This window comes from Rhinichthys klamathensis, unplaced genomic scaffold (genome assembly GCF_029890125.1).
Source record: "Rhinichthys klamathensis goyatoka isolate OS25496 unplaced genomic scaffold, OSU_Roscu_1.1 h1tg000695l_1, whole genome shotgun sequence".
In the NCBI taxonomy this organism is placed as follows: domain Eukaryota; kingdom Metazoa; phylum Chordata; class Actinopteri; order Cypriniformes; family Leuciscidae; genus Rhinichthys; species Rhinichthys klamathensis.
The window spans coordinates 777,906-792,327 of NW_026607121.1; the positions used below are offsets into that span (position 1 = coordinate 777,906).

At 37.5% G+C, this 14,422-nt stretch overlaps 1 protein-coding gene across 1 annotated transcript in view; it reads right to left on the reverse strand.

The window, feature by feature from the left end:
• LOC130076847 (probable tRNA (uracil-O(2)-)-methyltransferase) overlaps positions 1 to 14,422 on the reverse strand; it is a gene marked incomplete at its 5' end in the record, with an annotated part of 28,181 nt that overhangs the window by 11,290 nt on the left and 2,469 nt on the right. Inside the window, 4 exons of the mRNA XM_056242118.1 lie at positions 225 to 331; positions 2,122 to 2,193; positions 2,498 to 2,605; positions 4,909 to 4,977. Coding sequence (XP_056098093.1) covers positions 225 to 331; positions 2,122 to 2,193; positions 2,498 to 2,605; positions 4,909 to 4,977 — 356 coding nt within the window. The remainder of the gene's footprint in view (positions 1 to 224; positions 332 to 2,121; positions 2,194 to 2,497; positions 2,606 to 4,908; positions 4,978 to 14,422) is intronic.

Here is a 14,422-nt window from a genome sequence, read left to right on the forward strand (position 1 = left end):
GCAAGTTGAATAGAACTCATATATTTTTGAACATCAAATTATATTAATCTACAATACATAATGGGTCATTGTAAACCACAAAGAATTTTAAATGCTCATTTATTTACTGGCACTGATACCACAACCTGGGAAAATAAGCACAGAATTAATTTTCTAATCACTTTAGATTCCTTTACTGGAGAGCAGGCATCTTTTTAACACTAGTGCTAATTTTCATGACTTGCCTGGCTGCTATTACAGGGATCCATGGGGTAAGCTCATCTGAGTGGTTTCCAATCAGCCAGTCTGTGGTGGGAAAGAGGAAGGCATTGCTGGGTGTGATGGCATTTTCCTGAAATAGATGAGAGCATTCACCACATTTCATAATTGGCTGAAAGTCCAATGAGACTGGGAGGCATTGGTGGCCATATGAAAATGATGAGAAAAAAAAGACAGCCAGAGGGTTCCTTTATCAAGTAAATTTTGTAGCAAGAGGATTAAGTTAATTTTGATGACCATAATGCACAAGTATAATTTAAAGTTGGAAGACAGGGCAACTCTCTGAGAAAACAAAAGGAAATGAACATTTGAACTTTCTCTTGAGAAACTAGCATCCCCATCAAGACGGAACCACACTGAGTCAATCACCTCAGTATTTTATTAATTTACATCTCTTTCCCTTGACCCCCTCTTCCACCATCCCTTCTCTCTATCATACTGAGATCACCTGAAATTCACCCAAACATCTAAATGGTTTAAAGTGAACAATTATCATACAACACTATACATGTTTGGTATCATTTAAAATGTCTCAGTGTGACTGGTACTACTGGTACCATCTCATCCCCATAGAAGTAAACCTAAAGGTAATAAAGTTAAGAGTTTAGAGATATCTGGCTTACAGAGGAGGGTGGGTCTTTCATGCAAATGGCACTCTGTCCTCAAAAGGTGTAAAACAGTATATGTTTGATTAATGCAAATTCCCATTGTTAGCTCATGTTTCCATGTGAAAGAAGTTTGTGTCAGTCTGAGTACTTAAAGGAATACACCAAGAGGCTCAAAAATCCATTCAGTCATTTCTGTGTGGCTTGGTCCAAATATCATCTGATCAAAATTTGTAGGAGTAGCGAAAAAACTGTTTTTCATTTACTTCAATATGGCAGACAAGCACATTGATGGAAAATGGCAAATGACATATCGTCCAAATCAGCATAAGCCAGGGAACAAAAGGACACAGAGAAAACAAAATTTAGACAGTTTTCAGTTATAAAGTTTTTGCAAAAATCCTTATATCTCTCGAACACTGTGTTCAAACTTCTCAGATACCTTCAGTGCATTTTGATGATCGCGATGATCCCTATATAATTATATAATTTTGTGCCAATATGTCAAATTGTTTAAAAGATATTGCAATTTATGACAAAATTCTAAATGATCAGATTCGGCATGACACAAGGAGTCCATAGACACCAAAGTTAAAAATTTCTGACAAACTGTTCAAAAGTTATGAGCATAAGTAGCCATTTTCCAGATCTCATGACCTGTAGGTGGCACTGTTCCCAAATTTGGCATGGACCCTCAGATCATGGTTCCAATGAAGCTTACCAAGTTCGATCTCAATTGATCAAAGTTTTGCCGAGATACAGCCTCTGAACAGATTTTCGGTCAACATTGTTAAGTTCTGACTGAATAGCATGGAGAGGATCTTTTCTTGAGAGATGGGACAGGAATTTATAATCACAGATATTCGTCTGAATGTCCATTATTCATTTAAAATCAACTTTAGTGAAACATTTTTTTTTCTAATAGAAAAATCTCAAAACAGTGTAACTACATTTCAACATTTTCTGAAGAAAATTTGCACATTGTTTGGCAATATTTTGATATTTATTAATCAAAATAAGGATTGATGAAAATGTATTAATTATACTGTCAACATATTAGAGCACATTAAAATTAGACATTTATAATATATACAACTGTATGGACTTTTCATACTGACCAATGATTAAAGCTCAATAAAAGGTGAGTTTGTAAATCAGGCAAAACGGCTATAAATGGCTACAAAAACTGGCCTAAAGCATCTTATAAAATGGAAAATGTGACTATCAATGACACTACAATGTCTCAATCCTATCTTACCTCTAAATGAGTACCAGGCCCATACATGTCCCAGATCTTCCTTTTGCGAATGTCAGTGCCCTTTCCAGGATGCTGAAACCCAGGAGTGCAAGACCAACTTAGGCCTTGGTCAGTTTAATCAAAACAGAACAGAGTACATCACAGTAACTGTGAATAATTCCCTTTAAGCCCTGACAGGGAAGGAGTCAAATTTCAAATCCCTAGTATAATTAAAAGCCAAAGAACATAGATGGGTGTATGATTGATTTTAATACTGGATGAATATTAACAAATTAAAAGTGTTTCACTAGGGGAGTTACGTGGGTGATTTACAGGGATGACACAAGGTCCATGGTGTAGTAATTCAACACTGAAGTAGATGTATTAGTTAACCTACCCCTTCGTTGTTTAAAATGTGAACCAGGAGGCCATTTCCACAGCCGAGATCCACAAAGGACTGTTTGGTTGTTGTTCCGTTTTCAGCACGCTCTTCACCCCACAAGACCTGCACCGGTGACCAAAGGACACTGTTTTTCTCTGATATGCTCAGTCAATAAGATTTCATTAGATGTTCATGACAACATTTTAGGGCTGTCACGATTCCTAAATTAAATGTGAATTCACAAAGGTTGCGATTCAATTAAATAAATATATGCCCTGTGTGTTTAATATATGCGCTTTAATAATTTACATGTGTGTAGGTAACGTGCGTCTCATAGCTCCCTTTACAATAAATGCTGCTCCACACGAACTGTTTTCATTTATATCCGTGGAGCGAGTCTCAAACTCCATATCTGCATATGCTGTGAGTTTGGGTTTCTTATAACGTTCATTTGGGAACGCAATGTGTGCCATTTCATCAGATTTGTAACGTAAATAATTTATAAACCTACAGCAACACAGGACTGACAGGAGAATACATCAATGTTTCTTAACATGAGAACTGTTAATTGCTATTTCAAAATAAAGTTTAAACCCTCGCTTTGCATGTTTTGATGTCCACATATTCTTGTTCAAGATATTACAGTGACTGTAGCATTTCTATCATAAAAAAGTGGTCAAATATTAAAGATTAAGTTAACATTTGAATTAAATGTCATTTGGCCAATATTAAACAAGGATTTGATCTCCAGTAAAATGGGACAACAACATCACCAGGCTGTTGGATACCTCTGCAGGCATTTATAATACATAATGTACATAAGTTGATTGTTTATATTATGTATATAATATAATGTATTTTAACAGTGTTGTTCTATAAAACCATACGATTACTTGCTTTTGATACTTATTTGAACCAAAAATTATTGCCTCATTGCTATTATACAGTATATGTATTTTAAGTCATTTTGAAAGCTATTGTTTGCTTAGGTCTATTTTTATTACCACAAAAAAAATTTAACATGCACGATATACACTCACCTAAAGGATTATTAGGAACACCATACTAATACTGTGTTTGACCCCCTTTCGCCTTCAGAACTGCCTTAATTCTACGTGGCATTGATTCAACAAGGTGCTGAAAGCATTCTTTAGAAATGTTGGCCCATATTGATAGGATAGCATCTTGCAGTTGATGGAGATTTGTGGGATGCACATCCAGGGCACGAAGCTCCCGTTCCACCACATCCCAAAGATGCTCTATTGGGTTGAGATCTGGTGACTGTGGGGGCCATTTTAGTACAGTGAACTCATTGTCATGTTCAAGAAACCAATTTGAAATGATTCGAGCTTTGTGACATGGTGCATTATCCTGCTGGAAGTAGCCATCAGAGGATGGGTACATGGTGGCCATAAAGGGATGGACATGGTCAGAAACAATGCTCAGGTAAGCCGTGGCATTTAAACGATGCCCAATTGACACTAAGTGGCCTAAAGTGTGCCAAGAAAACATCCACCAAACCATTACACCCCCACCACCAGCCTGCACAGTGGTAACAAGGCATGATGGATCCATGTTCTCATTCTGTTTACGCCAAATTCTGACTCTACCATCTGAATGTCTCAACAGAAATCGAGACTCATCAGACCAGGCAACATTTTTCCAGTCTTCAACTGTCCAATTTTGGTGAGCTCTTGCAAATTGTAGCCTCTTTTTCCTATTTGTAGTGGAGATGAGTGGTACCCGGTGGGGTCTTCTGCTGTTGTAGCCCATCCGCCTCAAGGTTGTACGTGTTGTGGCTTCACAAATGCTTTGCTGCATACCTCGGTTGTAACGAGTGGTTATTTCAGTCAAAGTTGCTCTTCTATCAGCTTGAATCAGTCGGCCCATTCTCCTCTGACCTCTAGCATCAACAAGGCATTTTCGCCCACAGGACTGCCGCATACTGGATGTTTTTCCCTTTTCACACCATTCTTTGTAAACCCTAGAAATGGTTGTGCGTGAAAAATCCCAGTAACTGAGCAGATTGTGAAATACTCAGACCGGCCCGTCTGGCACCAACAACCATGCCACGCTCAAAATTGCTCAAATCACCTTTCTTTCCCATTCTGACATTCAGTTTGGAATTCAGGAGATTGTCTTGACCAGGACCACACCCCTAAATGCATTGAAGCAACTGCCATGTGATTGGTTGATTAGATAATTGCATTAATGAGAAATTGAACAGGTGTTCCTAATAATCCTTTAGGTGAGTGTACATTTTCAAAGCTTTCTATATAAAGTCTCTTATGCATAAACTGTCAGTTATTAAACCTTAATATCTTAATGATATAGTCCTATGTATTCACTTAATATTGAGGTGAAATGCAATCACTCAATTATAAATGAGATAATTTTCCTAATAAACAATGAATAGTCCAACCTACCAACAGATACGTAGCAATGGCAACATCTTCAAACACAAACTTCTCTGGATCAGTAACTTCAGGCCAGACCTGAAAAATTAAAAGCTTTCTCTTATTTGTCTAAATTGCAGAAATCTAATACTTGAAATCTAAGCAAACACCCAACACATATTAATGATAGTATATGAGACTAAAATCCTGAGACCAATGATGGCCATCACAATAAACAGTAGATAGTCCTCCACTACATGCACCACCAATGCATGTAATACAAACTACTCTACGATTTTTAAAGGTATTGATTTTCACTGTGTATATATGAAAGAGATGTTTTAACATGGCACGGGCAACAAAAAACACAATTTTTAAAAATAATCTTCTGTAATACTAAATATTTAGGTAGTTAAAGGATAAGTGTAACAAATTTGCAAAGAATGTTTCCTGAATACTCTACATCTTTTATTGGTTGGACAAACAGATCATCTCACCCAACAAGTGGTCACACTGCTTTAACAAGCACAGAAGGTTTTTTTGGGGTTTTTTTTTGCATGCACCATAATCCACTTCACACTTCAAAAATTGTCTTGTTTATAGTTTAAAGGGGTGATGAACTGAGAAATAAAATTTTCCTTGAGCTTTTGACATCTAAGAGGTCATCATATTATAAGAATATCCTGTAAGTTTCAGAACTGAAAACGACCTTGTTAGTCCAATAAAAGCTCAGCAAACGACTTGTTTTTCAAAGTGGGGAACTATGACGACAAAGAGGATAAAACACCACCCCCGAAGAAGAAGATCAACGCCTACTTCAACATGGCCGGTTTAGCCCCGCCCACCGATTCGCGCATTACACGCATAGCTAAATAACATAGGCCTACCTCGTGATGACAAACCGGATTGAGGTACCGAGCAATAAACATGCCGTTTACAAAATATTGTGCAGTGCCTGGTTGTGGAAGAAGACAGTCGCTGCATAAGCTTCCTCTGTATTCCAATAGGAATTTATTGTTAAACTTTATTTTTAATGACGTTCCTATTGGAATGTGGAAGACAGTCGCTGCATAAGCTTCCTCTGGATTCCAATAGGAATGCATGGTTAAACTTTATTTTTAATGACGTTCCAGCTGATGTGGGTAAAACATTGTCCGTTTGTTCGCTTCATTTCCCTGAGGATTGTTTTGTAAACAAGACACAGGTCGAGACTGGATTTGCAGACCGATTAAGATAAAAAAAAACGGTGCTGTGTCTTCTATGGCCCTGTCCCAAATGGCGCACTTCATGCGGACTTTCGGTCTCGTGGACTTAAATTGAGCGTGCTCACCGAGTCTACGAGTCCGTAGGCCGTCCCATTTAGCATTTTAACGCTCTGAAGTGTGCTCAGCAGCGCCCCCTTTGTACCCTTGAAGCGGTCTTCCGCGAAGCCCACATAGATGCAGGCTCCACGCACTTTATACAAGTTTATACAAACATTATGATCATCGACATCGACCAGTGGTTGATGTCTCAAACATAGGCTAATAATAGCGAGCTGAATGATACGATCGCATTATGATCGCATTTGGGACGATCGAGTCTGTCCCAAAAATACCTCTCAATGCACCCTCGCGGACTCGCGCTAAGGGCCCTATAGGTCTGCACTACATGACGTCACCGAAGTGTGGACTCTGAGGAAGTCCACAAGTCCGGAGTGTGCCATTTGGGACAGGGCCTATATTGGATCCGACAGGAATGGTGCAACACACTTATGTGAGTAAAATTTTCCCCATGTGCACTGACGAGTGAGTTGAAACTCATTATAATATGCAAAACTGTTATCCACTCACAGCAGTGGGCGTTTACTTCCAAGTCTTCAATGCAAGACGCCAAAGTCCTTTTAGGCAAGTCATGCCACTCGGCCGCCATCTTGGCAACGCCTCCGGGCAGCTATTTCGGACTAACAAGGCCAGGCTCCTATCTAAATGAATGGGCAGAGAGTCAGAACTGCACTTTCACTGGTCACCAGGACATAAAAACTGCTTGTATAGAAACAGCAGTAAAATATGATAAAAATCTCTGAAAAAGTTTGACGACTTTGCCCCAAAATAAGGTTTAAAAGGCCTTTTTCCCCACAGGTTATACGTTTACTACGCATGCGCAAGGGTTCTCGTCTCCGCTGTCGCAAACCTCAACTGTGCGCATGCGTCAGTGGAACCAGACGATAGGCTTACATGTTTCCAGGCTTGACTGTTAAAAGCAGACGATTGGCTTTCCAGCGGGAGGGGAACCGCCATCTTTGGCGTTACGGGTTTTCCCTATATAGTTGTATTGAGGATTGAGGAAGTGGCATGTCTCTATATAAATTGTCTCTGAAGACGCCCATAAAAACCGAGCGTTTTTGAGCTAGGCTCAAAACTAGGGTAGAAAATAGCCTATTACTTATTCATTTTGATGTTTTTGAATGTAAAAACCAAGCGAACGTCATAAGTTGACCTCAGACAACAATATAAAAAAAAATAAAAAGCCAGTTCATGACCCCTTTAAGTTTTGAAAGAAGAAAATATTTTAATATTATAAAACCTGGGCTCCATGTTATTTTATTTTTACATGGAGATTGGTATGTCTATTAAGCCGCGTTTCCACCGCAATTGCCCGGAACAATTTGTCCCAGGAACTTTTTTCCCAGGAACTTTTTTTGCCCCAGACCGGTAGCTTTCTGCGTTTACATCGCGGTCTAAAGTACCGGGTAAACTGCGCGCGACTGCTCATTGCTTGCTTGTGACGGACAGTAGACTGTAAAAGACAGTAATCAGTTTTGAGCGCCACATTTATAATAAATATGGAAGAGATTCACACTGTGCTGCAGTTGTTTGAGATGTATTGGTTTACTAACCAGGTAATTAACAAAACGGCAGAAAAGAGACGAGCACTGATACTAAAGCGTGTTCAGAAAGCTCGTAATGCTAACGTTAGATCTAAAATTAGACAGCGTATGTTATCAGCTATTGCGGACATTGACCGTGAGAAGGCTGGGACGAACGCGCAGAAAATTTCTCTTCCGCAAATACGCTTAATAAAGCCTGAATCTCGTCGTCGGTCCAGCTGCCTTTTTTATTTTTATTAAATTCCATATTTGCAGACAGACAACTCTTACTGCATGGAACTTCATTACTGCATGAAGCCACGAACTGCAATAGATTCTAAAAATTCCGGTTAAAATAAAATGCTGCGCGGAGTTATCCAATCATAATGCGGCGTGAACACAACCAATCAGCATGTTCAGCGCACAAGCCCCACCCGCGAAAGTTCCTGAACTTTGAAAAAGTACTACCTCGCGAGCAGGGACTTTCGGAGGGGGAAATATCTACCCGGAACTTCATTTAGACCCTGGTTCCTGCGGTGTAAACACACCGAGTACCAGGCCAAAGTTCCTAGTTCCTGGGTAAAGTTCCTGCGGTGGAAACGCGGCTTTAGTAAAATCTGTTGACTTCTTTGTTGCATTATATGGCAACAGTGACAGTTCAAAAATTCACTTATTGTGTTTTTTCCCCCAAGTTTTCATGCCTGTAACTCAAGAAGTATTAAAGATATCTTAATATACTTTTAGATTTTGCTTTTTAACAAACATTTATTTTGGTCTCTTCATTTTAAAAGGCCCTATATTGTTCAATATAGGAGATATATATGGAGATCTTAATGCGGTTCCATAAATAAATTGGTCAATTGTACACATTTTCAGTGGTCAAAAAACAAATGTTGGTCCCTTTGCATACAGCTGATATTTTTATCTTTTAAAGAGGAATACCTGAACAATAAATAATGTTGAAACTTGAAATGTATCTCATCTATTTCCATCTACACAATTGTCTGAGTGCCATAAATATTATTTTTCCAAAGTTTGTGAGACTGTCACTCAAAAAGTCCTAAAGGCATCTCAATATGATTTCAGATTCTGGTTCTTAAACTTTTCTTTTGAAATAATTTGATTTAATCCCATAGACATGGGGATCTCAATATGGCTCCATGTTCAATTTGTTGGATTTTACCAATTTTTCAATGGTCAAAAACCAAATGTGGTTCACTTTGCACACAGCTGATACTTATTGCATTTAAAGGGGAATGTCTGAAGAATAAATGGTGAAACTAGAAATATATCTTGTTTCCCTCTATCAAAACAATTGTATACAACATACCTCTTATGAGTGCCAAAAATACACTAAAATAGTCAAGTTGAGGCATATGAACTTGCTCTTAAAAGTGTATTTATAAGAATATATATATTTGAATCAGTTTCAGGGATATTTGGAAGAAGGGATTTTGTTCATTTGAACAGCTTCTGAAGTGACCAAGAGTTCAAATACACTGTATTGTAACTACATGTTACTACATTGAAATCACAATATCTCTGGTATTGAACCATATAGGGCCTTTAAAATGACTATATTGGCATATAATGCAACAAAGATTGCTGAAGCAAACAAATTTAACTAAAAGACCTACCAATCTCAAATAATGATGCTGCCATGTTTTTACACCCCTGTAATTTGGCTCCAAATCTCAAGTGAAAATTTTAATTTTGACCCCCTCTACAAAACCGTGAATTGCTTAGTAAATGAATACAGCTGTAGGAATCTCAAACCAGAATCCTTAATGAAAGATTTTAAGTTTGATGACCCCATTCATAATATCAATCGTTTTAAGACCACCTTCTTCATAATCTTTTATCATATCACTTTTACGTAAAGAATGACTCTTCATTTTCCATATAAAATCAAAATTGAACTTATTGCCTTTATCTTTTTAGCAGAAACTACTAGAGAGAAACATGGGTAGATGAATCTAGAAAGATTCTCTACTTTCGTCAATAAAATTCTTCCAAAAATCATTAGCCAAGCTCTCTCTGCAGCCAAGTATTCATTATTAATCTACATTTCTCTGAATTATCAATATTTACATTTTCTAAATCATCCACTGTCTTAGATAACCAAATACCTAAATATTTAACTTCGTTTTTAACTGGGATACTGTACAATGTTATATTAGGATGAACATGAATGGCCAATACCTCGCATTTTGACCTATTTAGCATTAAACCTGAAGCTTTTGAAAAAATCTTGATTAACTGAAGTGTTAGGGGTATTTGCTGGTCAATTCTTAGAAAACGAGTAGTTTCGTCTGCAAATTGACCGACAATAAAATTATTCCAGTTTTCAATCTAGAAGCCAGTGCTTTAGTAAACATTTTGTAATCCGTATTTAGTAGCGTTGTGGGGAGTAGGTTAATAACCGCTTATCTTTTCCTGGCTTTGGTATCAAAATTATAAGCCCTTGTTTCATAATTGGCAATAATTCATTATCACTTCAAATAAAATATATTTTAGGTCATCCCAAAAGAATTAATAAAAATATGTGGTTAAACCATTAGGACCCAGTGATTTACCAGGTTTACTTTGTTTAATAGCTGCATCAATCTCTTGAATGGTTGTTATGTCTGATTCACAAAAGTCCTTTAAATAAACTATCAATTGACTGGATATTATTTTTTATCATCTGAAAAAGTTTTTTTTTAACTAATAGAGGAAATGGATGAGGAATACAATATAGAGTAAAATGTCAACCTCTTTTGCTATTGTGTTATGATTTGATTGTTCTACTTTGTACACAATTAAACTGTCTTTCTTGTCATCTTTTTTCCAAATTAATGAAGTATGAGCAATTATTCTCACCCTCTTAGCCCTAGATCTCACATATGCCCCTTTTGCCTTTTTAATATAGAATTCATCTAAAAATGGAATGTAGCTAAAGTTTTTCTTTCTCTTCTTCTGACATTTTAGGTTGGCAACAACATTTATTAATCTCTTGAATTAACTCCATATCTTAATGTTTCATTTTTATCAGATTTTTGCTAAAGCTCATTGAATATTCTCTCAATTTATGTTTTAAATATTCCCATTTAGTACCACTTGACATCTTTTTTACTTTCAATTCTGCAATTATTTTTTTATATATATGTACAGAGGTCATTATGATTAAGTCTGCATTAAATTTGCAATAACCTTTAGTATTAAAAGATGTATCACTTTGTTCTAAGATTTAGTTGATCACACAATGATCTGTTAAAGGGGCACCTGAAATATTACATTTAGTCGCATAACTTAAAAGAATATCAGATCCGAGCCAATAATCAATTCTCGACCTTGAAGTGGCATTTGGATTGAACCATGAGAAGTGTCTGGCTGTGGGGTTTAAGTTTCTCCAAATATCAATTTAATAAATTGATATATCAATTAATAAACAGATTTTTAAAATAAAATTGTTAACATGAGAAACATTAAATTTATAAGGTTGTCATATTATCTGGTGTCAAATTAAAATCACCAATTAAAAAATATTCTGTAGGGTAACTAGCTTTGATGTCATTTATGACATTTGTTATTGTCCCTAATAGATCCTTATTCTGGGTGCGGACATTATACCCATACACATTAACTAAAATGAAAAATATTTAATCTAAGTATAGGATCACTGCAAGCCAATGGCCATCTACATCAGCCTTGTGAGTAATAATTTTCCCTGGGTGTTTGTTCATGCATATAACGACACCTGCAGGCCGATTTGAACCATGACTAAATATCATGTCATCCCCCAGCATTTTCCAAAAAGCAGCATCTGCCGACTGTGAATGCATTTCTTGTAAAGAAAAAAAAAAAAAAAAAAAAAAAATCTTTTTGATTTTCGGCTTTAGCAAAATAAAAAAAACTGCCTTTCTCTTAACAGCGTCCTTTAAACCCCCTACAATTCAAAGAAGAAAATGAGAAGTCAGATTTTAACATGAACAATTAAACAGATAGTATTAAACTAAAAAAATAATAATTGAATACAAAATTAACAAAAATAAAGTGGGATAGGAAACAGTCATGCTTCTCTTTCGCTCCAACTATAACCTCATATGTCAAAGAGTAGTCAATACCCTCTTAAGAAATACGTTTACCCTCGATATATCCAAATGGGCCTCTGAAGCCAGCTGCTTTGCCTTCCTTTCTGGCTTGTTCGATTCTTGGCCATAATTCACGTCTCAAGAGTCTGGGCCCTAAAGCGCACGGCGCAAGTGAACTTAGGGCGTGTCCGAATCCACTTTTGCTAGTTTAACAACTGGTCTAAAAGGGTTGTCCCTATTCTCTTAAAGGAGAACTCCGGCGCAAAATGAACCTTTGGTCTAATTACACATTGTTACCTAGTCAACCGTTATCTGAGATTTGTTTTCATGATTATCGAATGTAAATAGTTTTATCTCTAAAAACAGTTTAGCCTATAAAGCTAGTATAACGCTAGTATATTGGGCATAGATCAATGACAAATAAAAATCGCTTGTTAATACCACTAACAAGGCTCAAAATAGCCCCACACTAACACGGTAGCATAATGAGGGTCCCTACCTTCAAACCGAAGCATTGAGAACTTTGTCAGTGTCCAGACAGTTTAATAAGAAGATATTTTAAACATACAGTCAACTTCGCGTATACAGGCAGGAGCCATCTTTGAAATACAGCCTTTACCAGTCGATCTACGAACGCCGATCCAAGTCTGCTGTTAGCGCTCACCTTATCACAACTTATAGCTCGTTCACATCTCACCAGCGCACTTGGATCGGCGTTCGTAGATCGACTGGTAAAGGCTGTATTTCAAAGATGGCTCCTGCCTGTATACGCGAAGTTGACTGTATGTTTAAAATATCTTCTTATTAAACTGTCTGGACACTGACAAAGTTCTCAATGCTTCGGATTTTTAGCGGCATCTAGTGGTGAAACTTGCAAATTGCAAACAGCAATTCACTCGCGGCCTATCCCTCGGTTTTCAAACTCGAATGAGAAGCTACGGTGGCCGACGTAAGACAAAATGTCGTCGTCTGAGTCAGCAGCAGAGAGTAGTAAGTCAAGCAATGAGGTTTCTTTAGCGCTGTTTGTTCGCTTTCGGCTACGGTAGAAACATACCTTCAGACCTTCATAGAAGGGGATTCCCGCGCCTATGTAGATATAAATGTCTCATTCTAAGGTAATAAAAACATAACGGTTCATTAAGTAAGGTCTTTATACACCACTGAAAACATAGTTATGGATTTTATATTGCATCTGTCAATAGATCCTCAGAAATATTACACAATGCACCTTACATAATATAATAATAGTAATCAGCTGATTGTCTCACGAACGTAACCAGCACATTCTGCCCACAAAGCAAACCCATAATACAGCGAGGGAGAAGAACCACATTCTCCACATTTTTTTTTTCTAACAGGGTAGTAAAAGTTTAGCTGGCTAATATGAGCTGTTACTGTGGCTGAGCTGGTTAAAGCGTTAAGCCTTGTTTAAACTCGACGCGTCCGCATGAGCCCAAAGGTGCACGCGGCAAAAATGACATGATTGTGACAGCGCGCGCGCCTCCGCATCCCCTAGACACCACTTACTAGACACCACTTACTACACACAATAGGCTTTTTTTTCTCTGATTTTGTTAACTCGATCGACTTAAAATGCTTCCAAGATCGACGGGTTGGTGATTCCTGTAACTGTTTTACGGTCAATGACAAGAGTAGCCTACTAATCAGCTGTCTCACGAACTTAACCAGCACATTTATCCCCACATAGCAAAGCCATAACACAGCGAGGGAGAAGAATTAAGTTACATGAAACAATCCAACTACATATTTACACCACTGACAAGGGAAAAGTCACTACTCACGGTGTTTATGACTAGCTTCTTCTAGCTTCCTGCGGCTTCTCTTTCAATGTAGTGACGAAACGCGCTCTGTAACGCTGTTTGTTCGCTGTCGGCTACGGTAGAAACATGATGTCACAATATGGCGACCTTCATAGAAGGGGATTCCCGCGCCTATGTAGATATAAATGCCTCATTCTAAGGTAATAAAAACATTACGGTTTATTAAGTAAGTTCTTTATACACCACTGAACACATAGTTATGGATGTCATATTGCATTTCTGTTAATAGATACTCAAAAATGTTACACATTGCACCTTTAATGAGTAATGGGTGTGTTTTGGGCGTAACGTGCAATAAACCAATCAGTGTCTCATCTCCCATTCCCTTTAAAAGTCTGTTGCGTTCGCGCCATGGCGGACTCTCTATTTACATGGCGGAATTTGCAAGCGGAAAAACTGAACGCTTCTCTAGCGAGGATATTGCTATTGCTATTTAAACAACGTGGAAGTGAAAATGATAACTGCGTCGGGCTGAAACTAGCAAAAAACACTCGATCATTTTTATTTTGTCTTTGCATTCTCTTAACTCCTGTGCATTTAGTTGGACGGATTTGGCAATGCTAGCAATCATCTTTAAAATGTGTTGCTTCCTTTGCATGCTTATCTCTTCATGCTGTACATCTACCTTGGTTCCAAGAGATTCTGTATCAGCCTTTCATATTATAATACTTTTGCGGAATGTAAGATTATTAATAGCCTTTCTTGTTCTGTCCTATCTATCATATGTTTCTGCCTCATTAAACAGCTGTGCTATACATTTAAAGGTGCCCTAGAATGTTTTT